Below are 24,306 nucleotides of genomic sequence, written 5' to 3'. Positions count from 1 at the left end.
ATATATATACACATACACACATCTTTATCTTAATGTATAGTCATGTGTACCCTCTATGTACAGCAAGTGATACTGATTTTACTTTTATAGGAGTAATTCAGTTTCCTTTTCTTTATACAAAACAAATGAGTTGATTAAAAGAAAATATTAAATTAAAAACCAATTGCACTTGAATACAACCTAAATCATGCCAGAGGATTGAGAATAACCAGGTTTCACCAACACAGTGTGGTTTCAGGAACTCTCATCAGAACCACCTGAGGTGCTTGTCAGGCGTGCCGATGCCCAGCCCCCGAGACCTGAGTGAAAAGCTAGACGTAAGACCCACAAATCCTTAGGAAATTCTTTGCACGCTGAAGTTTGAGAACCACTGAGGCACAGCACCTGGACAATATTCACACCTCTTTTTCACAGTATTCTTTGCACGAGTGTGGCTGTTTGTGCATTCTATATCTGGTCCACACGATGCTGTCTACTTCAGATTGTGAAGCAGTGACAAGAAGCCCATCAGTTTACCTGGCCTTGCGTGGGATCCAAGATAGTGCCAAACGCATCTGCGGCCAGGTACGTCACACCAATTGTTTACACAAGTCACCAAGTGCAAAAGGCTAGCTCTCTAAACCCCCAGACCCAACACTGGCCGGTTGTCCCCACTAGCAAGCATTCCCCTGAAGGAGACAAATCAATGAGCAGTTCATGTTGTTTTGAGAATATGTCTTCCCCATCTGAATGAATTTAAATCTTCATTGGGTAATGATTTTTCCTTAGGGTTTTTCCATTTAAGTGTCTTAACTTTGGAGCAAGCTTATTCTTCTTGTTTTAGAAGCTACACAATTCAGCAAAACTCCACACACACAGCAGGCCTTACTGCAATGGCTGTCTCACCCATGAATATAGTTAACCATGGACATAAACATAAAGACCTCATTACATTTACTGTGGATTTCAGACCTTTAGATATTCAAACTCCACACAATACCGTATCTTACTATACGAACTTGTTGTCAATAGACTGAACTTTGGTTTGTTTGTTTAATTGACTGATTCAGGTTTTGGTCTCAAAAAGAAAAACACTGGCTAAACCCATCCATAAGTCATAACTAGAATAGTCAATTCCATTTTTTTGGATCCTTTTTATACTAATCATTGTTTGAGATTAAATGCTCAGAATTCATTAACATAAGTATTGGCAACCTGTAATCAGTACAAACTAATTTCCATTTTCAAAGGAGTGCTGATTGGAGTTACACATATAGGTGTGGGTTGACATCACAGGGTTAAAAACACACACAATTCAAATTCAACATCAAGTTTAAATCTTACATTATCCAGGTATTTTGCTCAAGACTTCATTTCACTTTTTTGTGCTTGGACACTATAAAATACAGAGAGGAGACTGATGTAAATCAGATTTAATATTACAAATTAATGGGAAAAGGATGGGCTATTCAACCAGTGCTGCTGAGACAAGTAGTTACTCATATAAGATAGTAATTTTTTGGTTTGCTCACCCTCTGGGGCGGGTAGGGGCTGGGAGCTGAGGCTCAGGCTTTGGAGGTCAGACCCCAGGGAGAGGACTGAGGTTGGCTATGTGAAGACAGCCTGAAGGGGGCTAGTGTGCCACAGATAGCCAGGAGGGAGTCTGGGGAAAACTCTGGACCTGCTGGAGAGGCAACACAGCATTGTTTCCAGGTGTGTGAGGAGAGGGGATTCCTGCTCCGTGTGCCCACAGAAGGCAGGGCACCACCTAAGCGAGCTCCAGAGACAGGCACAAGCCACGGCTATCAGCTCAGACCCCAGAGATGGGCATGAACCGCTAACGCTGCCGCCACTGCCACTCAGAATCCTGTGTGCAAGCGCAGGTCACTACCCATACCCCCCCAGGAGCCTGTGCAGCACACCACTGCCAGGGTCCCGTGACCCAGGGGCAAATTCCCCGGGAGAACACATGGCGCGCCTCAGGCTTCTGCAACATCACGCCGGCCTCTGCTGTGCACGTGTCACAGGTTCACCCTCCATTCCAATTATGACTACCGTACCCCTCCCTTTCCCTGGCCTGAGTGAGCAAGAGACCCCTAATCAGCTGCTGCTTTAATCCCCTCCTGTCTGGGCAGAGAACAGACGCCTGAGGGTGGCCTATACGCAAAGGCAGGGCCAAAACCAAAGCTGAACCCCAGGAGCTGCGCAAACAAAAAAGAGAAAGGGAAATTTCTCCGTGCAGCCTCAGGAGCAGCGGATTAAATCCCCCCAATCAACTTGATAAACCCTGCATCTCTGTAATACCTGAAAAGACAATGAATGCTCCCAAAATAGGCAGTGGAGTTTGGGAGCAACTGTAGACTTGGGGTTTGCTTTCCCTGTCTGACTGGGTTTTGGTTTTATGTTTATCTTAGTTTACTTTTTAGTGCTTGTTATCATTAGTGGATTTGTTTATTGGTTTGATTGCTCTCTTCCTTTTTCTTTTTTTTTACTTTAAAAAATTTTTTATCTTTTTTATTATTTTTTCTATTTTTATTATTTTTTTATTTTGTTTTAGCCTTTTTTCTCTTTTTGTGAGTGTGTATGTTTCTTTGTGTGATTTTCTCTGTTTAGTTTTACTTTTACCATTTGGCTTGGGGTTCTAGCTGTTCTTTTTTTTTTTTTTCTTCCTTTTCTTCCTAGCCGTGTGGCTGGCAGGGTCTTGGTGCTCCAGCCGGGTGTCGAGCCTGAGCCTCCGAGGTGGGAGGGCTGAGTCCAGGACACTGGAACAGAGACCTCCCAGCTCCATATAATATCAATCGATGAGAGCTCTCCCAGAGATCTCCATCTTAACACTAAGACCCAGTCCACCCAATGGCCAGCAAACTCCAGTGCTAGATGCCCCATGCCAAACAACTAGAAAGACAGGAACACAACTCCACCCATTAGCAGAGAAGCTGCCTAAAGTCATACTAAATTCACAGACACCCCAAAACACACCACCAAATGCGGCCCTGCCCACCAGAAAGACAAGATCCACCATCACCCACCAGAGCACAGGCACCAGTCCCCTCCACAAGCCACTGAACCAACCTCACCCACTGGGGGCAGACACCAAAAATAACAGGAACTATGAACCTGCAGCCTGCAAAAAAGAGACCCCAAACACAGTAAGTTAAACAAAATGAGAGGACAGAGAAATACACAACAGATGAAGGAGCAAGGTAAAAACCCACCAGACCAAACAAATGAAGAGGAAATAGGCAGTCTACCTGAAAAAGAATTCGGAGTAATGATAATAAAGATGATCCAAAATCTTGGAAATAGAATGAAGAAAATACAAGAAACGTCTAACAAGGACCTAGAAGAACTGAAGAGCAAACAAACAATGATAAACAACACAATAAATGAAATTTAAAAATTCTCTAGAAGGAATCAATAGTAGAATAACTGAGACAGAAGAACGGATAAACGACCTGCAAGATAAAATAGTGGAAATAACTGCCACACAGCAGAATAAAGAATGAAAGGAATTGAGGACAGTCTCAGAGACCTCTGGGACAACATTATATGCATCAACATTCGAATTATAGGGGTCCCAGAAGAAGAAGAGAAAAAAAAAGGGTCTGAGAAAAAATCTGAAGAGATGATAGTTGAAAACTTCCCTAACATGGGAAAGGAAACAGTCAATCAAGCCCAGGAAGCACAGAGAGTCCCATACAGGATAAATCCAAGAGGAAACATGCCAAGACACATATTAGTCAAACTATCAAAAATTAAATACAAAGAAAAAATATTAAAAGCAGCAAGGGAAAAGCAACAAATACCATACAAGGGAATCCCCATAAGGTTAACAGCTAATCTTTCAGCAGAAATTCTGCAAGCCAGAAGGGAGTGGCAGGACGTATTTAAAGTGATGAAAGGGGAAAACCTACAACCAAGATTACTCTACGCAGCAAGGATCTCATTCAGATTTGATGGAGAAATCAAAACCTTTACAGACAAGCAAAAGCTAAGAATTCAGCACCACCAAACCAGCTTTACAACAAATGCTAAAGGAACTTCTCTAGGCAGGAAACACAAGGGAAGGAAAAGACCTACAAAAACAAATGCAAAACAATTAAGAAAATGGTAATAGGAACATACATATCAATAATCACCTACCTTAAATGTAAATGGATTAAATGTTCCAAGCAAAAGACAAAGTCTGGCTGAATGGATACAAAAACAAGAGCCATATATATGCTGTCTACAAGAGACCCACTTCAGACCTAGGGACACATACAGACTGAAAGTGAGGGGATGGAAAAAGATATTCCATGCAAATGGAAATCAAAAGAAAGCTGCAGTAGCAATTCTCAAATCAGACAAAATAGATTTTAAAACAAAGACTATTACAAGAGACAAAGAAGGACACTACATAATGATCAAGGGATCAATCCAAGAAGAAGATATAACAATTGTAAACATTTATGCACCCAACATAGGAGCACCTCAATACATAAGGCAAATGCTAACAGCCATAAAAGGGGAAATCAATACTAACACAATCATAGTAGGGGACTTTAACACCCCACTTTCACCAATGGACAGATCACCCAAAATGAAAATAAATAAGGAAACACAAGCTTTAAATGACACATGAGACCAGATAGACTTAACTGATATTTTTAGGACATTCCATCCAAAAACAACAGAATACACTTTCTTCTCAAGTGCACATGGAACATTCTCCAGGATAGATCGTATCTTGGATTACAAATCAAGCCTCGGTAAATTTAAGAAAATTGAAATCGTATCAAGTATCTTTTCTGACCACAACGCTATGAGACTAGATATCAATTACAGGAAAAAAACTGTAAAAAACACAAACACATGGAGGCTAAACAATATGCTACTAAATAACCAAGAGATCACTGAAGAAATCAAAAGGAAATCAAAAAATACCTAGAAATGAATGACAATGAAAACATGACGACCCAAAACCTATGGGATGCAGCAAAAGCAGTTCTAAGAGGGAATTTTATAGCAATACAATCCTACCTCAAGAAACAAGAAAAATCTCAAATAAACAACCTAACCTTACACCTAAAGCAATTAGAGAAAGAAGAACAAAAAACCCCAAAGTTAGCAGAAGGAAAGAAATCATAAAGATCAGATCAGCCACTATGGAGAACAGTATGCAGTTTCCTTCAAAAACTAAAAATAGAACTACCATATGACCCAGCAATCCCACTACAGGGCATATACCCTGAGAAAACCATAATTCAAAAAGAAACATGAACCACAACGTTCACTGTAGCACTATTTACAATAGCCAGGAAATGGAAGCAACCTAAGTGTCCATCAACAGATGAATGGATAAAGAAGATGTGGCACATATATACAATGGAATATTAGCCATAAAAAGAAACAAAATTGAGTTATTTGTAGTGAGTTGGATGGACCTAGAGTCTGTCATACAGAGTGAAGTAAGTCAGAAAGAGAAAAACAAATACCATATGCTAACACATATATATGGAATCTGAAAAAAAAAATGGTTCTGATGAACCTAGGGGCAGTACAGGAATAAAGATGCAGACATAGAGAATGGACTTGAGGACAGGGGGAGGGGGAAGGGTAAGCTGGGATGAAGTGAGAGAGTAGCACTGACATATATATACTACCAAATGTAAAACAGATAGCTAGTGGGAAGCAGCCACATAGCACAGGGAGATCAGCTTGGGATAGCAAGTGGGGGAGGGAGGTGCAAGAAGGAGGGGATATGGGGATATATATATATACATATAGCTGATTCACTTTGTTATAGAGCAGAAACTAACAACACTGTAAAGTAATTATACTCCAATAAAGATGTTAAAAAAAAAAAGACAGTAATTTTTCCATCTCATACCACTATACAAAATTAAATTCTTGGTATATTGAAAAGCTAAAACTAAAAATGAAAGTTTAAAAGATATAGAGGAGAAAATGTACTTATGAACCTAAGGTAGGGAAGGCCTTCTTAAAATACAGAAGTCCAAACCAAAAATGGGAACTAACGACTTCAACTTCTGAAAGTAAAAACTATGTGCAAAAAGATACCATCAGCAATGGGAAAAAACAAGCCAAAGACTGGAAGAAGAAATTTAAAAAAATTTTTTTAGAATAAAAATGGAATACCATGCAGCAGTTAAAACGAACCAGATGCCACATTTATCAACATTGATAAATCTCAAGAACATAACGTTGAGTGAAAAAGACAAGTTGCAAATCAACATGCACACCTATACAATATGAACACATGCAAACCAATACCCTATACTGTTATTAACAGAATGCAAATATATATATGGTTGCATAAAAATATGCCACTCCAGGATAACGGTTATCTTTGAGGAAAGAGGGGGATACACAGGTGACATAAACTGTATCTGTAGTGTTTTCTTTCTTGAAAAGAATCTAAAGCAGGCATAATAAAATGATGGATGTTGGTACATGAGTGTTCTTTATGTTATTTCTGTACCTTTTTATATATTTGAACTATTTCATAACTTTCTTTTTAATTCGATGAAAGATAAGAGAGAGAGGGAGGAGGAAAGGAGATTGGCAGGAATGAAGGAAGGGTAAGAATATAAGTTGGCTTGAGTACTTATCAGATCTGAAAGATGTTTAACTTCCTTGAACAAAATTAACCCCAGCCAATATGCCTTAAAATGAGGCCACACGATGAAGTCTGAGAACCATGTGCCTGTACCTACTGTTAACTGAGGTCTCCGGCTCATACTTACTTGACAAAGGCAGACAAAACTTGCCAATAGTATTTCCAAAGAGCTCTGGTAAGCCATTCACAGTTTGGAATTCCTCCTACTATTTTTCTTAACCAAAAACATTCCCTTGGCTATGAATTCATACAGGTCCCCATTGACCACAGGGGGCAAGATTTTCTTGTATGAAGGCAAATGGGGAAAAAGAGGGAAAATAAAACCTTTGGTGAAGACTGTATGTTCTGTGTTAAGCTAACAGGAATTCATGTATTATTCAATATTTTTAGATCACAGCTAGATACTGTACTATCATTAATGGAAGAATAGACAAATGAGTATTACTCAAAAGCTCCTACCCATTTCTGCAAAATGTGTTAATCACAACATTGAAACATTTCCTAAAAGCATGACAGTCTGGGGCACTGGCCTGAGAATGATCAAGTCCACTGTGCCATCTTTTCTGGACCTAATAAATGACTTCATTATATTCTTTCTATCCTCACTAGGTTTTTCCTTCCACATGAATTTTATTTTTTTCTTTTTTAAATTGAGGTAACAATGGTTTATAACATTATATAAATTTCACATGTACAACATTATATTCCTACATTCTATAATACACATTATATTTCTACATATGCTGCAGCATGTGCCCCACCAAAAACTTAGTTTAACTAAGTTGTAATAGACTGAAACTTAAAATAAAAAATGCAATAACCTAGCAAAGTCAATTTGACTTTAATTTCTGAGCTGGTGTTTTATTTCAACTCAGTGTCCAGCACAGTTCCTGGCACATAATAACTAGGTGTCCAATAAATATGGAAGAAAAATGAAAAGCAAAGGGAAGAGCACATTAGGAGGGTGGGGGATGGACTGGTGTGAGTGCTGCTTCAAAGGTCATTCAAATTCAGATTCTGTTTCATATTCAACTCATCAAGTCAAAGACCCTTCAAGACAAGGATAACTCTTCACTCCTCCTCCACCTGCTCCTTCGATCCTTGTGCAGTCCAGCTGTGAGCCCACTAATCCTCTGGGCGCCTCAGAGCACCACTCACCTTAACTCCTTTGCCCTATGAACTGAGTTCCGCCTCTGCAAGAATGTGTTACACACATCGGAAGATACAGGAACAGAACACTTTGTTCCATGGAGATAGAACTTCTCCTTTTTGGATGAAAGTATAAGTCAAGGCAGTTTAGCCACATGGTCGTGCAGTGTCTAAGATGGAGGTCAATCTGCATGCCTGTCCTTGCTAACTCGAATCAGACACCGTTTTCCTCACCTCAAAAACCAGACACCGGGCTTCCCTGGTGGCGCAGTGGTTGAGAGTCCACCTGCCGATGCAGGGGACATGGGTTTATGCCCCGGTCCAGGAAGATCCCACACGCCGCGGAGCGGCTGGGCCCGTGATCCATGGCCGCTGAGCCTGTGCTTCCGGAGCCTGTGCTCCACAACGGGAGAGGCCACAACGGTGAGAGGCCCGCGTACCGCAAAAAAACAAAACTAACAAAAAAAAAACCAGACACCATCTTCGCATCACAGACAGGACTAGAGCCCAAGCCTACTTAACCACACAGACTTTCACTAGGGCTCACAGTGTCCCATATGAGACAAGACTGTTGTCAGGCAGCTGCTGGAAGGGCAGCCCTCACTTTACAGAACCCAGAACTTAGGAAGAATTCCTCAAGTTTCCAGTCTCAGCCTTAAAGCTGGTTCTCAGTGCCCAATGGAATGAAAGCTCCACGTGGACCTTGTCTGCGTTGTTCATGGCTGAACCTTCAGTGCCTTAGAACAGTACCTGGTACAAAGTAGACAGACAGTAAATATGCGTTGGTTCTGTTGATGAATGTCTCACGCCTTGTTCAGAGATGCTCTGCTTCCCAAAGCCACTGCTCTTTGGTTTGTGCATTACAAACCTTAATGAGTAGCGTCTACTGTACTTTAGAATCACTCTCAGAATATGAGCAAAAAAGTACACAGGGCTGAAACGGGACTAATAAAAAAAAGCCAAGGGCACTGGAGAAACACTTCAAAGACAGAATGAAACATTGTTCCAATATATGTTCCAATCCAAAGGCAGTTATGGCAGAACAAATGCCCTCCCCAAAGCAGTCCACACCCTAATCTCTGGAATCTGTCAATCAGTTACTTCACCTGGTAAAAAGTACTTTACAGATGTAAAAAGTAATGAATGTTAAAATAGGGAGATTATCCTAGATTATCTGGATGGGTTCAGTCTAATCACATGAGCCCTTAAAAGCAAAAAACTTTCAGGCTGGAAGCAGAGAGATGTAGCAGAAGGAAAAATCAGATTTAAAGCATGAGAGGGGCTCAAACCACTGTGGCTGGGGAGGGACCATGTGAAAAGCACGAGAAGGAATGCTGGCAGCCTCTATGAGTAAAGACCAGCCCCCAGCTGACATCCAGGAAGAAAACAGGGACCTCAGTCCTACAACTTCAAGGAACTGAAATCAGCTACCAATCCGAATGAGTTCAGAAACAGATTCATGTTCAGAGCCTCCAAAAAGGAATACAGCCCTGTGAACACCTTGATATGCAAAATTCATACCTTCATTTTATGCAAGGTATAACCAAGGCATAAACAAATAATCTACAGGATAAGAAGCCTTGGCAATACCTAAGCAAAGAATGCAATTTTTCACTGAAATATTCTTCAGGATTACTTTGCTTGGTATATGACTGACTTCTAACACTGATTTATAAAAGAAAATTTCTTCCTTACCAGCCACTGCTTTCAGCATATAATTTATATTACTCATATCAATTAAATTATTAACTTCTATTTATTGAGCATCTAATGTGTGCCAGGCCTTATGCCAGGCTCTTCATATACCTGAGCAATAGTCACAACCAAGGGTAAACTACGTTACCTGTAGGTAAAAGCCTCGTTATCTGAGGCTTACAGAATCTAATGTATCCGAGGTCCCACAGCTGGTAAAATGCTGAGGCAGAATTTGAACCCAGATGCAGATGACCCCAGGCCTACACCCTTTCTACTCTGCCACACTTCCCCACTTCTGTCAAAATACTGAGGTCCAAGTGGTCATCAGGGAACTGAAGGAGACCCAGGAGAAAGTGTCAGAATACTTTGGCTGAAAAAGAGAGAAATAGCCACATCAAAAAAAAAAAAAAAGAAAGAAAGAAAGAGAGGAGAAATGTTTCAAAACATGTCTCTCCTCAAAATCCACTTTTAGTACAGAAACGCGTGCGGACAGAACAGTTTCTCTCCCCTCCCCCGCAATGTTGGTTGCTGCTCCTGTTGTATATCTTGGCGCAATTAACTGCCCATGTGCAACGAGGTGTCACGGAACATCCATCTACCATCACCCATGTCAAAATTCCACCCAAGTGGCAGAAGCAAAAGGCTGCTTAATGTAAATCAAGTATCAACCCCAGTGCTCCAGTTAAGGCACTGCTATAAGAGTCACATTTCAAAATGTTTGGAAGTCACTTCATCCCAGAGGTATCCCCTAAAACATCTTTACACAGAGCCATCCTGGCCACTCATTATGTTCTAATTCAAGAGCCCCATTTTCCGATTTTAGGAAGATCTCACAGCAACAGCTGACAGGCAGGAGCAGAACCTGAGATGCTCCTATGCCTGAGAGATGGGCAGGAAGCATATGGCAGCTACCCTAATCAACACCCGCCGTGAACCAACTGGTCTACAAGGCACAAACACAGCATGACAGGATGGGCTGTGATGTAGCTGACAGTTTTGACAGTGCATTTCCATGTCCTCGATCGCGCTAATTTTTCCAACTAGGGAGAGATTTTCAAGTTGAACCCTAAGCTGCTGATTGTCAGATTATGAAGGCTGTACTATCATTCTACTTAGAGCATAATTCAGACATTATATAATTAGAGGGATTTTACTGCGTTGTGCACACAATAGGTGTTGAATGAGTAAACAGAAGTGAAACAATGAATGGGCACCAGAATAAATTACTATGTCTTCTAAAAGCACCCATCTTTCCAAAGTCTGAATCATCCCAGCTGAAAAGGTGAACATTTCGATCTTGTTGTGAAATAAAGCAAAACAGCCAAAACAGTCCAAGGAAATGGTCTACCATTTGTAACAACCTTTGACCCTCTGTCTCACGATGCAAAAAGTGCCAACAGGCTGCAAGTGTCTTCACAGATGAGCTTATCTGGTTATTTAGACCAGTTATCTGGGGCTGCAGACATCTCCATACAGAAACATATCTTACTAAAATTATACTCTAGAAACATTACCAGTGGAATCACAGACCAATGAAAATAACTCAGTACATTTTCAACCACTGAAGCAGAAAATACTATTTCTGGAATAAAACAAAAACAGATCTTAAGCATTAGGCCTAAGCCCTTCACACTGATGGGATTACCATCAACCCTGCCACAGAAGCATCCGAAAGTCACAGTCTGACTACGACCTTCACCTCAGGCAGAAGCTATAGCATCAGAGCGTCAAGCTGGACACAAGGACTCCCTGATGGTCAGTCAAGAGTGTAAACCCTGGCATGTGTTTCTAAGGAATATTCTAGGGTATCATCCAGGTACAGGGTCCAGAAACAGAACCTTCTTAGTTCCCCAGGAGGGCCCATCTTTCTCTAGAGAAATCATGGTGTGCAAAGGCTCAGAGGATTCCAATTTCTTTCTATTATAATGAAGAACATCTCTTTCCAGGCGCATCCTTCTTCTAGGGCTTTTTCCCTGGTTTTAAAAGAAACTACTGACACATCAGAGAGCCCTGTGGTGAATAGGAAACCTGAACACTGAATGCTAAAGGATGTTGTTCCAAGGGGCATTTCACCAGAGCTCCAAGGAAACCCAAAGAAAGATACCTGTTCTGGAAAAAGACATAACACACAGACGACCAGAATGCTCAGACTCATCCCTGTTGTTGGATGTATTCTCATGGACTGCTTCTCTGAACTAGTGATTCCCAGCTGATGGACTGGGCTTTCTTGGGATTATTTTTTTCTGTGAATGCAATTTTGTCATTGATTAAGCTAATTATTGAGTGTGCTCCCATCCAATTCCAGGGTTTTCCCACTGAGACATCTCGATGTCTCCTTTCTGATAGGCTTTTAAAAATGAATAGATATCCATCTTCCCATCAATGGTTTTGAGAATTTTTTTTAAAAATCTGTGGAGTTCCTTCTTCACATGAACCCTTTCAATATTAAAAACCATAAAAAAAGAGGTTTTCTCTGATTGAAACAGGCACAAGGGACCTGAGACTTGGACTCAGAGCCACACCCTACTTACTCTTCCCCCATTTACTCTTGGAGAGGTGGCCCAAAAGTTTGAAAGGACAGTTAGAATATCACTGAGCCAAATTATGTCTCCAACTCCCAGCCAGCACTATATTTCTACAAAAACAAAGTCACACTGCCCAAGGAAAAATGTCACATTCCAAAAGTATTAGTGCTTGAAGCTTCTCCACACAGTAATCCTACTCACCAAGATCGGCTTCAGAATGTCCAGGTTGGAATGAAGTATTTGCTCTGCTGCATCCAGTTTCTCCTTTGGCAGGCTGCAAAGCATGGAGACTTCTTGGTCACCAAGTTGAATCAGCTCTCCTAATTTTGATCCGTTGCACAGATTGGTCAAATGTAACTGGTAGCCTTGCAAAAATACCTGGAAGCATTTCATGCAAAGAGAGAAAAGCAAAACTGGATTACAAAGATGGGAAGCAGGGTCCTTGAAGCCTTTTGGGGGACTTCACATCAATACAGCTTTGAAGAATGGACACTGCTGGACTGTATCCAGTGCACAGGGTCTCTACTGAACTTTACGATGGGTCAAAGCATGATCCTACAGGACATTAAAACCGGAATGTGGCATTTGACTTATCACCTCCACACTCTTGTCCTTGTGAGGGGAAACCCTGAGCCCAACTCTTTTTCTCAAAAGTGGAACACGTGATTCACCCAGTAGGAATCTAGAGTCTGAACTCCTAAAACCACTTTTATTAAAGAAAATAGAAAATTCTCATTATTTTGGAATGCATGATATCTTAACCTGGGGTTGGGCTGAATTATGAAAAAAAGGCATTTATACTATTTATTTGTAGATACAGATATTTAGCTGATGCAAAAAACTATGTTCAAACAATTTCAGAATGTGGAACTCTTCCTTTTACTTGTATCAGAGCAGAGTACTAGAAAGTCAAGCCCCTTACCTCACTGATAGGCCAGTTCTAAGTCTTTCTGGGTTTTTTTTAATCTTTATTTATTTATTTTCTTATTAGTCATCCATTTTATACACATCAGTGTATACATGTCAATCCCACTCTGCCAGTTCATCACACCACAAACACCACCCCATGCCGCTTTCCCCCCTCGGGGTCCATACGTTTGTTCTCTACTCTGTGTCTCAATTTCTGCTCTGCAAGCCAATTCATCTGTACCATTTTCTAGGTTCCACATATATGCATTAATATACGATATTTGTTATTCTCTTTCTGACTTACTTCACTCTATATGACAGTCTCTAGGTCCATCCACATCTCTACAAATGACCCAATTTCATTCCTTTTTATGGCTGAGTAATATTCCATTATATATATGTACCACATCTTCTTTATCCATTCGTCTGTCGATCGGCATTTAGGTTGCTTCCATGTCTTGGCTATTGTAAATAGTGCTGCAATGAACATTGGGGTGCATGTGTCTTTTTGAATTATGGTTTTCTCTGGGTATATGCCCAGTAGTGGGATTGCTGGGTCATATGGTAGTTCTATTTGTAGTTCTTTAAGGAACCTCCATAACTGTTCTCCATAGTGGCTGTATCAATTTACATTCCCACCAACAGTGCAAGAGGGTTCCCTTTTCTCCACATCCTCTCCAGCATTTGTTGTTTATAGATTTTCTGATGATGCCCATTCTAATTGGTTTGAGGTGATATCTCATTGTAGCTTTGATTTGCATTTCTCTAATAATTAGTGATGTTGAGCAGCTTTTCATAGGCTTCTTATGTCTTCTTTGAAGAAATGTCTATTTAGGTCTTCTGCCCATTTTTGGATTGGGTTGTTTTTTTCATATTGAGCTGCATGAGCTGTTTATATATTTTGGAGATTAATCCTTTGTCCATTGATTCGTTTACAAATATTTTCTCCCATTCTGAGGGTTGTCTTTTCCTCTTCTTTATGGTTTCCCTTACTATGCAAAAGCTTTTAAGTTTATTTGTTTATTTGTTTACTTTTCTTTTTATTTCCATTACTCTAGGAGGTAGATCAAAAAATATCTTGCTGTGACTTATGACAAAGAGTGTTCTTCCTATGTTTTCCTCTAAGAGTTTTATAGTGTCTGGTCTTACATTTGGTCTCTAATACATTTTGAGTTTATTTTTGTGTATGGTGTTAGGGAGTGTTCTAATTTCATTCTTTTACATGTAGCTGTCCAGTTTTCCCAGCACCACTTTTTGAAGAGACTGTCTTTTCTGCATTGTATGTCCTTGCCTCCTTTGTCATAGATTAGTTGACCATATGTGCATGGGTTTATCTCTGGGCTTTCTATCTTGTTCCATTGATCTATGTTTCTGTTTTTGTGCCAGTACCGTATTGTCTTGATGACTGTAGCTTTATAGTATAGTCTGAAGTCAGGGAGTCTGATTCCTCCAGCTCCGTTTTTTCCCCTCAAGACTGCTTTGGTTATTCGGGGTCTTTTGTGTCTCCATACAAATTTTAAGATTTTCTGTTCTAGTTCCGTAAAAAATGCCATTGGTAATTTGATAGGGATTGCATTGAACCTGTAGATTGCTTTCGGTAGTATAGTCATTTTCACAATATTGATTCTTCCAATCCAAGAACATGGTATATCTCTCCATCTGTTGGTATCATCTTTAATTTCTTTCATCAGTGTCTTATAGTTTTCTGCATACAGGTCTTTTGTCTCCCTAGGTAGATTTATTCCTAGGTATTTAATTCTTTTGGTTGCAATGGTAAATGGGAGTGTTTCCTTAGTTCCTCTTTCAGATTTTTCATCATTAGTGTATAAGAATGCAAGAGATTTCTGTGCTTCTTTTTTTTTTTTTTTTGCAGTACGCGGGCCTCTCACTGTTGTGGCCTCTCCTGTTGTGGAGCACAGGCTCCAGACGCGCAGGCTCAGAGGCCATGGCTCATGGGCCTACCCGCTCGGTGGTATGTGGGATATTCCCGGACCAGGGCACGAACCCGTGTCCCCTGTATTGGCAGGCGGACTCTCAACCACTGCGCCACCAGGAAAGCCCCTCTGTGCATTCATTTTGTATCCTGCAACTTTACCAAATTCATTGATTAGCTCCAGTAGTTTTCTAGTGGCATCTTTAGGATTTTCTATGTATAGTATCATGTCATCTGCAAACAGGGACAGTTTTACTTCTTCTTTTCCAGTTTGTATTCCTTTTATCTCTTTTTCTTCTCTGATTGCCATGGCTAGGACTTCCAAAAATATGTTGAATAATAGTAGTCAGAGTGGACATCCTTGTCTCATTACTGATCTTAGAGGAAAAGCTTTCAGTTTTTCACCATTGAGAATGATGTTTGTTGTGGGTTTGTCATATACGGCCTTTATTATGTTGAAGTAGGCTCCCTCTATGCCCACTTTCTGTAGAGTTTTTATCATAAATCGGAGTTGAATTTTGTCAAAAGCTTTTTCTGCATCTATTGAGATGATCATATGGTTTTTATTCTTTAATTTGTTAATATGGTGTATCTCACTGATTGAGTATATTGAAGAATCCTTTCATCTCTGGGATAAATCCCACTTGATCATGATGTATGATCCTTTTAATGTGTTGTTGGATTCTGTTTGCTAGAATTTTGTTGAGGATTTTTGCGTATATATTCATCAGTGGTATTGGTCTGTAATTTTCTTTTTTTGTAGTATCTTTGTCTGGTTTGGGTATCAGGGTGATGGCAGCCTCATAGAATGAGTTTCAGAGTTTTTCTTCCTCTGTAATTTTTTGGAAGAGTTTGAGAAGGATGGGTGTTAGCTCTTCTCTAAATGTTTGATAGAATTCACCTGTGAAGCCATCTGGTCCTGGACTTTTGTTCGCTGGAAGATTTTTTGGGTTTTTTGGGGTTTTTTTTTGCGATACACGGGCCTCTCACTGTTCTGGCCTCTCCCGTCGTGGAGCACAGGCTCCGGACACACAGGCTCAGCGGCCATGGCTCATGGGCCTAGCTGCTCCGCGGCATGTGGGATCTTCCCGGACCAGGTCACAAACCCGTGTCCCCTGCATCAGCAGGCGTACTCTCAACCACTGCGCAACCAGGGAAGCCCTCACTGGAAGATTTTTAATCACAGTTTCAATTTCATTACTTGTGATTGGTCTGTTCATATATTCTATTTCTTCTTGGTTCAGTCTTGGAAGATTATACCTTTCTGAGAATTTGTCCATTTTATTGGCATAGAGTTGCTTGTAGTAGTCTCTTAGGATGCTTTGTATTTCTGTGGTGTCAGTTGTTACTTCTCCTTTTTCATTTCTAATTTTATTGATTTGAGTCCTCTCCCTCTTTTTCTTGATGAGTCTGGCTAATGGTTCATCAATTTTGTTTATCTTCTCAAAGAACCAGCTTTTAGTTTTATTGATCTTTGCTATTGTTTTCTTTGTTTCTATTTCATTTATTTCTGCTCTTATCTTTATGATTTCTTTCCTTCTGCTAACTTTGGGTTTTGTTTGTTCTTCTTTCTCTAGTTCCTTTAGGTGTAAGGTTAGATTGTTTTGAAATTTTTCTTGTTTCTTGAGGTAGGTTTGCATAGCTATAAACTTCCCTCTTAGAGCTGCTTTTGCTGGATCCCATAGGTTTTGGATCGTCGTGTTTTCATTGTCATTTGTCTCTAGGTATTTTTTGATTTCCTCTTTGATTTCTTTAGTGATCTCTTTGTTATTTAGTAACGTATTGTTTAGCCTCCATGTGTTTGTGTCTTTTATGTTTTTTTTCCCTGTAATTCATTTCTAATCTCACAGCATTGTGGTCAGAAAAGATTCTTGATATGATTTCAATTTTCTTAAATTTACTGAGGCTTGACTTGTGACCCAAGATGTGATCTATCCTGGAGAATGTTCTGTGCACACTTGAGAAGAAAGTGTAATCTGCTGTTTTTGGATGGAATGTCCTATAAATATCAATTAAATCTGTCTGGTCTGTTGTGTCATTTATAGCTCGTGTTTCCTTATTACTTTTCTGTCTGGATGATCTGTCCATTGGTGTGAGGTGTTATTATTATCATATAACAATAACACTAGTATTGTGTAACTGTCAATTTCCTCTTTTATGGCTGTTAGCAGTTGCCTTATGTATTAAGGTGCTCCTATGTTGGGTGCATATATATTTATAATTGTTCTATCTTCTTCTTGGATTAATCCCTTGATCATTTTTTAGTGTCCTTCCTTATCTCTTGTAACATTCTTTATTTTAAAGTCTATTTTATCTGATATCAGTATTGCTACTCCAGCTTTCTTCTGATTTCCATTTGCATCGAATATCTTTTTCCATTCCCTCACTTTCAGTCTGTATGTGTCCCTAGGTCTAAAGTGGGTCTCTTGTAGACAGCATATATATGGGTCTTGTTTTTGTATCCATTCAGCAAGCCTGTGTCTTTTGGTTGGAGCATTTTTTTTTTTTTTTTTTTTTTGCGGTACGCGGGCCTCTCACTGTTGTGGCCTCTTCCGTTGCGGAGCGCAGGCTCAGCGGCCATGGCTCACGCGCCCAGCCGCTCCGCGGCATGTGGGATCCTCCCGGACCGGGGCACGAACCCGCGTCCTCTACATCGGCAGGCGGACTCTCAACCACTGCGCCACCGGGGAAAGACCCCTGGTTGGAGCATTTAATCCATTCACGTTTAAGGTAATTATCGATATGTATGTTCCTATTACCATTTTCTTAATTTTGGGGGGTTTGTTTTTGTAGGTCCTTTTCTTCTCTTGTGTTTCCCACTTAGAGAAGTTCCTTTAGCATTTGCTGTAGAGCTGGTTTGGTGGTTCTGAATTCTCTTAGCTTTTGCTTGTCTGTAAAGCTTTTGATTTCTCCATCGAATCTGAATGAGATCCTTGCTGGGTAGAGTAATCTTGATTGTATGTTCTTCCCTTTCATCAGTTTAAATATATCATGCCACTCCCTTCTGGCTTGTCGAGTTTCTGCTGAGAAATCAGCTGTTAACCTTATGGGAGTTCCCTTGTATGTTATTTGTCGTTTTTCCCTTGCTGCTTTCAATAATTTTTCTTTGTCTTTAATTTTTGCCAATGTTATTACTACATGTCTCGGCGTGTTTCTCCTTGGGTTTATCCTGTATGGGACTCTCTGCACTTCCTGTACTTGAGTGGCTATTTCCTTTCCCATGTTAGGGAAGTTTTCGACTATCATCTCTTAAAATATTTTCCAGGGTCCTTTCTCTCTCTCTTCTCCTTCTGGGACCCCTATAATGTGAATGTTGTTGCATTTAATGTTGTCCCAGAGGTCTCTTAGGCTGTCTTCATTTCTTTTCATTCTTTTTTCTTTATTCTGTTCCATAGCAGTGAATTCCACCATTCTGTCTTCCAGGTCACATATCCGTTCTTCTGCTTCAGTTATTTTGCTATTGATTCCTTTTAGTGTAGTTTTCATTTCAGTTATTGTATTGTTCATCTCTGTTTGTTCTTTAATTCTTCTAGATCTCTGTTAAACATTTCTTGCATCTTCTCAATCTTTGCCTCCATTCTTTTTCCAAGGTCCTGGATCATCTTCACTATCATTATTCTGAATTCTTTTTCTGGAAGGTTGCTTATCTCCATTTCATTTAGTTGTTTTTCTGGGGTTTTATCTTGTTCCTTCATCTGGTTCATAGCCCTCTGCCTTTTCATCTTGTCTATCCGTGAATGTGGTTTTTGTTCCACAGGCTGCAGGACTGTAGTTCTTCTTGCTTCTGCTGCCTGCCCTCTGGTGGATGAGGCTATCTAAGAGGCTTGTGGAAGTTTCCTGATGGGAGGGACTGGTGGAGGGTAGAGCTGGCTATTGCTCTGGTGGGCAGAGCTCAGTAAAACTTTAATCCACTTGTCTGCTGATGGGTGGGGCTGGGTTCCCTCCCTGTTGGTTGTTTGGCCTGAGGCAACCCAATACTGGAGCCTACCTGGGCTCTTTGGTGGGGCTAATGGCAGACTCTGGGCAGGCTCACACCAAGGAGTACTTCCCAGAACTTTTGCTGCCAGTGTCCTTGTCCCTTGGTGAGCCACAGCTGCCTCCCACCTCTGCAGGGACCCTCCAACACTAGCAGGTAGGTCTGGTTCAGTCTCCTATGGCGTCACTGCTCCTTCCCCTGGGTCCCAATGCACACACTACTTTGTGTGTGCCCTCCAAGAGTGGAGTCTCTGTTTCCCCCAGTCCTGCCGAAGTCCTACAATCAAATCCCGCTAGCCTTCCAAGTCTGATTCTCTAGGAATTCCTCCTCCCGTTGCCAGGCCCCCAGGTTGGGAAGCCTGACGTGTGGCTCAGAACCTTCACTCCAGTGGGTGGACTTCTGTGGTATAAGTGTTCTCCAGTCTGTGAGTCACCCACCCAACAGTTATGGGGTTTGATTTTATCGTGATAGCGCCCCTCCTGCCATCTCATTGCGGCTTCTCCTTTGTCTTTGCATGTGGGGTATCTTTTCTGATGAGTTCCAGTGCTTTCCTGTCGATGATTGTTCAGCAGTTAGTTGTGATTCCGGTATTCTCGAAAGAGGGAGTGAGAGCATGTCTGTCTACTCCGCCATCTTGAACCAATCTTCCCTAAGTCATTCTTTGTCTATTCATTTCAGCAAAGAACCTTTCCTTGGCCATATCTTATTTAATTAGTTTTACTGGACCTAAATAAACTGCACTTCTTCATATATGGTCCTTACTGTCCATTAGACAATAAGTTCAGTAAGATGAGCATCTTTGTTTTTCTTGCTCTCTTTGTGTCCACAGTGCTGGAACATATGGACAGTAAATACTTGTTGAATGAATGAATGGATGATTCAGACTCTTTATTATTCCGTTACTATTTCCTCTGTTTCAATTAATGCAACCTGACCTGCTTGTAGTACAATCTAGTGGGAGTGATGGGCCAAAAGCCTTTCAAGACCCATGCAGCTTTCTAACCCTGCAGAGCACTTGCTTGGCCATGGCTTCCATTAAGTAAGTTTCCACCTACTGCCAGATACTCAAGTACAGTTCACTTTTCCTCCTTTCTCTAACTGGCCCTTGCTGCCAGCCTACATTTAGTATTTGGTTTAAGAACACTGACTACACAGAGACTAATTACCATGCAAGGACCACCTCCATATTTAGGATGTCCCTTACTTTAAACTGATCGGATGTGACAGATAAGAAATTGGTAGAGGGCAATGGAAATCATGCTAACGATTTTCATAAGCCTGCTGCCTTTGGCCCATCTCCCAACCACACAATTGGTAAACTCAAGGCATATTTTCCCAGTTTCATAAGGGAAAGCAGTAAGCACATTTTTCAAATTTTTAAAATTCTAGATCATGTGAAGCAAAGATCTTATTTTCAGTCATAAACATTTCCACTACTTCTGCTTACTGCAAAGACAAGCTGGTATGTAGACATGAGACACAGTAAGGAAGCAGTTCCCCTTTCTGCCAGAGAATAAATTTGAGACACTTCTCTGAAAATCAATAACTGTGCAATCTGGGCCTGCTGTCCACCGCACAAGAGCAGTGTGATTATCTAATGATGCCAGTGGAAGTTTCTGAAAATCTAAGGTTAAAATTCTACATAAACACTAACATTACTTCCTGGTTTTATAATTTTAAGAAAAAAATTAAGCATTTTCTCCTTATATATCTTTCGCGTGTATCTTTAAAGGAAGCATTACATTTTGAAAATCTCCTGTCTTGGATTTTCTTTTTTTTTTTTGCGGTACACGGGCCTCTCACTGCCGTGGCCTCTCCCGTTGAGGAGCACAGGCTCTGGACGCGCAGGCGCAGCGGCCACGGCCCACGGGCCCAGCTGCTCCGTGGCACGTGGGATCCTCTCGGACCGGGGCACGAACCCGTGTCCCCTGCATCAGCAGGCGGACTCCCAACCACTGCGCCACCAGGGAAGCCCCTGTCTTGGATTTTATAGACAGAGATACTCTAGGTAATAATCCTCAACCCTGGTTATTGTTTCAGAACTGTGAAATTTTAAAGAAAATGTTTAATTCATCTTAAATTCATCTCCCCTTTAGGGAGTCATTATCAACAAATGCCAACTGATGGGCAGGAAATCAGTTTTATTTCAACCAGCAGGTCCGTGACGCCAGGTTGTACATTCCACTCTCTGGATGGTTTGGCAACGCCAGCCTGAGCAGGGAGGTAAAGACAGGTGAAGCTGCGTTGGAGCCAACAACCTCCTTCAGTGCCATTACAGACAGGATTTTATTCACTTCCCTCCAGGCGCTCTCCAACAATGTCACTGCCATCAGCCCCACCAGGGAAAGCGACGGTCGCAGCTTACCTTGCGGAGACTGACATCAGCCCCCAGTATCTTGTCCACAGTTGGCCTTGGCAGAGAGAGGTTGTGATGCAGGAATCCAGAGAAGGTTTCATTGTCTACCAGGAAGTCCTGAAACTTCAAGCCTGCTGGAGAAATAGCGTTTTATTTTCATTTCATACGTAACTCAAAAAATAAATAAAAAGCACGACGGAGCAAACTATCATAATATTGACTGCCTTGTTGTAAACCGATTGATAACCACAGGCCTCTGGCTTAAGCACACAGAGAAACAAAAGTTCAGGGAGCTTCGCCTTAACAGCAGAGACAAGAAAAGACTGCTTTCTGAAGCCATAGAATGCGGCACTGCTGTACATACACACACACACACACACACACACACACGCACACAGCTTTGCTTTTCAAAGAAAAAAATCAACCCACCTGAGATTTGTGACCCTGACCCCACAGCTCCCGTCTCCCCAGTGCCATCTCAGACAGCTAAACTCAGAGATATTTAAAGCCTTTATTCCCACAAGCCTCGGACGCTGGTTTCCTCTTGATGCAGAGCAGTGGTTCTCAAACTTGAGCAGGCATTAGAATCACCTGCAGGACTTGTGAAAACAGACTGGTCCCCTACCCCCAGAGTTTCTGATTCATCGGCCTGGGATGAGGCTGGAGAATCTGCATTTCTAACAAGCCACCAGGCGGTGCTGATGTCGCTGGTCTGGGGCCCACCCTTTGAGAACCAAGGAGGTAGAGCATTATGCACATCAAAGCGCTTTCACAGACTTGGTCTCATTTCAGTTCTAAACGTGGCACACGTGATACAGACCTCCAACACCCAGGTCTGCCGTCCTTTAAGAAAACACATATGCAGATATTTTAAAAAATCAACGCTACCAAATGATTGGATTGTTGCAGGGTGTCATACAGACTCTCTTTAAATAATTAGCCCTTCAGGTACATTTAGAAAAGGTTCCAATCCAGTGCAGGGAAGCAGAAAAAGCACTAGCCAGAAATCCAATTTTAGTCCCCAGAGTTGGAGGCTGTGCCTAGTGGCATGGCTTGGGTATTTCACATCTTTCTGAATTTCAGCTTCTTCATCCCAAAACATGAGGTTTCTGGCCAGATGCTCGGCAGGCCCTCCCCCTTACTGAAATGCTCTCATTTTCCCTGCCATATTTCATTTGAGTGTCCACTTCTCCTTCTGCCCCTCCCTCTTAATAACCCAACTTCTTTCAATAAAGAGAAAACCAGCTCATCATGACCTCATGACCAGGCAGACATCACTGAGAGACTAGCCCACAGGTCCAGGAACGAACCCACCTCTCGGGGGGCAAACCTAGCAAACCTAAATCACTTAACTGATGAGAAACAGATGTTTGACCTGAAAATGGGGCTGTGAGGTGAGGCTTAAAGAGGACAGGAATTAATCCTGGGAGCTATGGGGGTGATGTGCAGAGATAAAGTAGAAGGAGGGCTCAGAATCCAACCAGACTCGCATCAGTGCTTCCTGATCCAGACATATTCTGCTAAAGCAAACTTTAATAATACAGAGTTATAGAAGGGATACACTAAGCATGATTCGCGTCTCTAGAGAAATGATTCTCTGGCTACACCTTATTTGACTAACTCCTAGTTATTCCTCAGGACACATTTCAAGAAGCTGGTCCTGGCCCAGTCAGCACCCCTTGTGAGAAGAGGTGCTGGTCCTGGCCCAGCACCCCTTGTGAGAACAGGTACTACTGCAGGCTGTCACCTGCCTGGTTCTCCCTAACACATATGATACTGCGTTCTCACCATCATGTTCGCTTCTATAGCTGCCAAACCTCAGAGCATCTAATATTCACTTAGGGACATGCTAAAATGCAGTTTCTTGGGCCCAATTCCCAGAGATTCTGAAACAGTGGCTCTAGAGTGGGGCCTAAGAATCTACATTTTAATAATCATCTCGTATTTCTAATGCAGGGGGTCTGGGGACCATCCTTTTAGGAATGTTGTTTTATTTGCATATTCTGTCCACCAGACTATGCCTCTGGGACACAGACTGTGTCTTTTATCCTTGTATCAGGGTGTCCAGATCAAGCAAAGAATTACTGATCAGTGAATGATGGCTGGATAATAAATACTAGGAGATGGGATCAGGGCTGGGAAGATTCTGGAAGTAACTGAGCAACATCACAGGAGATTTCCTTTCAGCTCTACAGGTCCGAGAAGGGCCCAGAGGTATTAGGATGATCCCCAGGCTGCACCCCAACAGTAAGCAGGACTCCTAGTCACTAGAACTATATTCCCAGAGACGCAAAGTGACATCCTGAGTGTCCCAGTATCCCTAATGTAAACGGGAAGAAGGTAGGAAAGCTGGTGGCTTCAACTGAGGTCTGGCATGCAAAGCCTGACACTAACCACTGTGGAACAATGGGGGTCAGAAAACCTGGGCTCTGTATCCATTTATTTGCCAGATTATTTCACCTAGCTGTGTCTCCACTGCCTCACCTGTCAAGTGAGGGACGAAGAAAGCTCTCCGAGCTCCAGACAGAACAGAATATACACACGAGCTGAGCCTCAGTGACCAGGCGGGTCACACACCCCTCCTGAGAGTGAAAAGCTGGAACAGCACTCGACACCGGGCTGAGCCAAGTCCAGAAGAGCCTCCCCCTCCGGAGCAGGGCTGCTGAAGCGTGGGAGGCCGACCCCGCTGCACTTGCGATGGGCCTAGGTCACAAGCAACACTCTTGAGACCAGGGAGCATGCGCAGTGCACTTACAAGACGTTTCTGGTAAGTCAACTGGCTCTGCGGATGAGAACAGCTGGATGTGATCAAACTCCTACTGCCTCTCAGTGAATCCTCCGAATGAGAAAGAGGAACCGAGAGGCTGATTAAACAGTCAACAGCCTCTGACAGTGCACATGCACGCGGTGGCGAGGCCGCCATGCGGCAAGGCAGCAGGGTGGGCCAAAGATCCCTGGCTACAGAGAACTTGAATTCTGGTCACATGGATACCACACACGTGGACGCAGGTTCACACACCACCACCAGCAAGCTGCAGCCAGTGTGCGCGCAGGAAAGCAGGGCCGTGGGGCGCACTGGTTCTCAACCTTGGCTCCCGGGAGACGCGATCAGAACTTCTGGGGCTGAGACCCAGGCATCAGAATTTTCTAACACTCCCCAGG

General features: G+C 42.0%; 1 protein-coding gene across 4 annotated transcripts in view; it reads right to left on the bottom strand.

Annotated features, from left to right (window-relative positions):
- Window positions 1-24,306, bottom strand: part of ABCA1 (ATP binding cassette subfamily A member 1) — a 135,922-nt gene that overhangs the window by 61,118 nt on the left and 50,498 nt on the right. For 3 of the 4 annotated variants that reach the window (XM_060014401.1, XM_060014400.1, XM_060014402.1), the window contains exons 6-7: window positions 21,154-21,278; window positions 12,172-12,348 (exon numbers count right to left, since the gene is read on the bottom strand). In XM_060014401.1, the coding sequence (XP_059870384.1) occupies window positions 12,172-12,348; window positions 21,154-21,278 (302 nt within the window). The remainder of the gene's footprint in view (window positions 1-12,171; window positions 12,349-21,153; window positions 21,279-24,306) is intronic. The other variant, XM_060014403.1, reaches the window with a different exon arrangement.

This window comes from Delphinus delphis, chromosome 6 (genome assembly GCF_949987515.2).
Source record: "Delphinus delphis chromosome 6, mDelDel1.2, whole genome shotgun sequence".
Taxonomy (NCBI): Eukaryota; Metazoa; Chordata; class Mammalia; order Artiodactyla; family Delphinidae; genus Delphinus; species Delphinus delphis.
The sequence above is the reverse complement of the archived record's forward strand: the minus strand, read 5'-3'. Positions and strand labels throughout refer to the sequence as shown.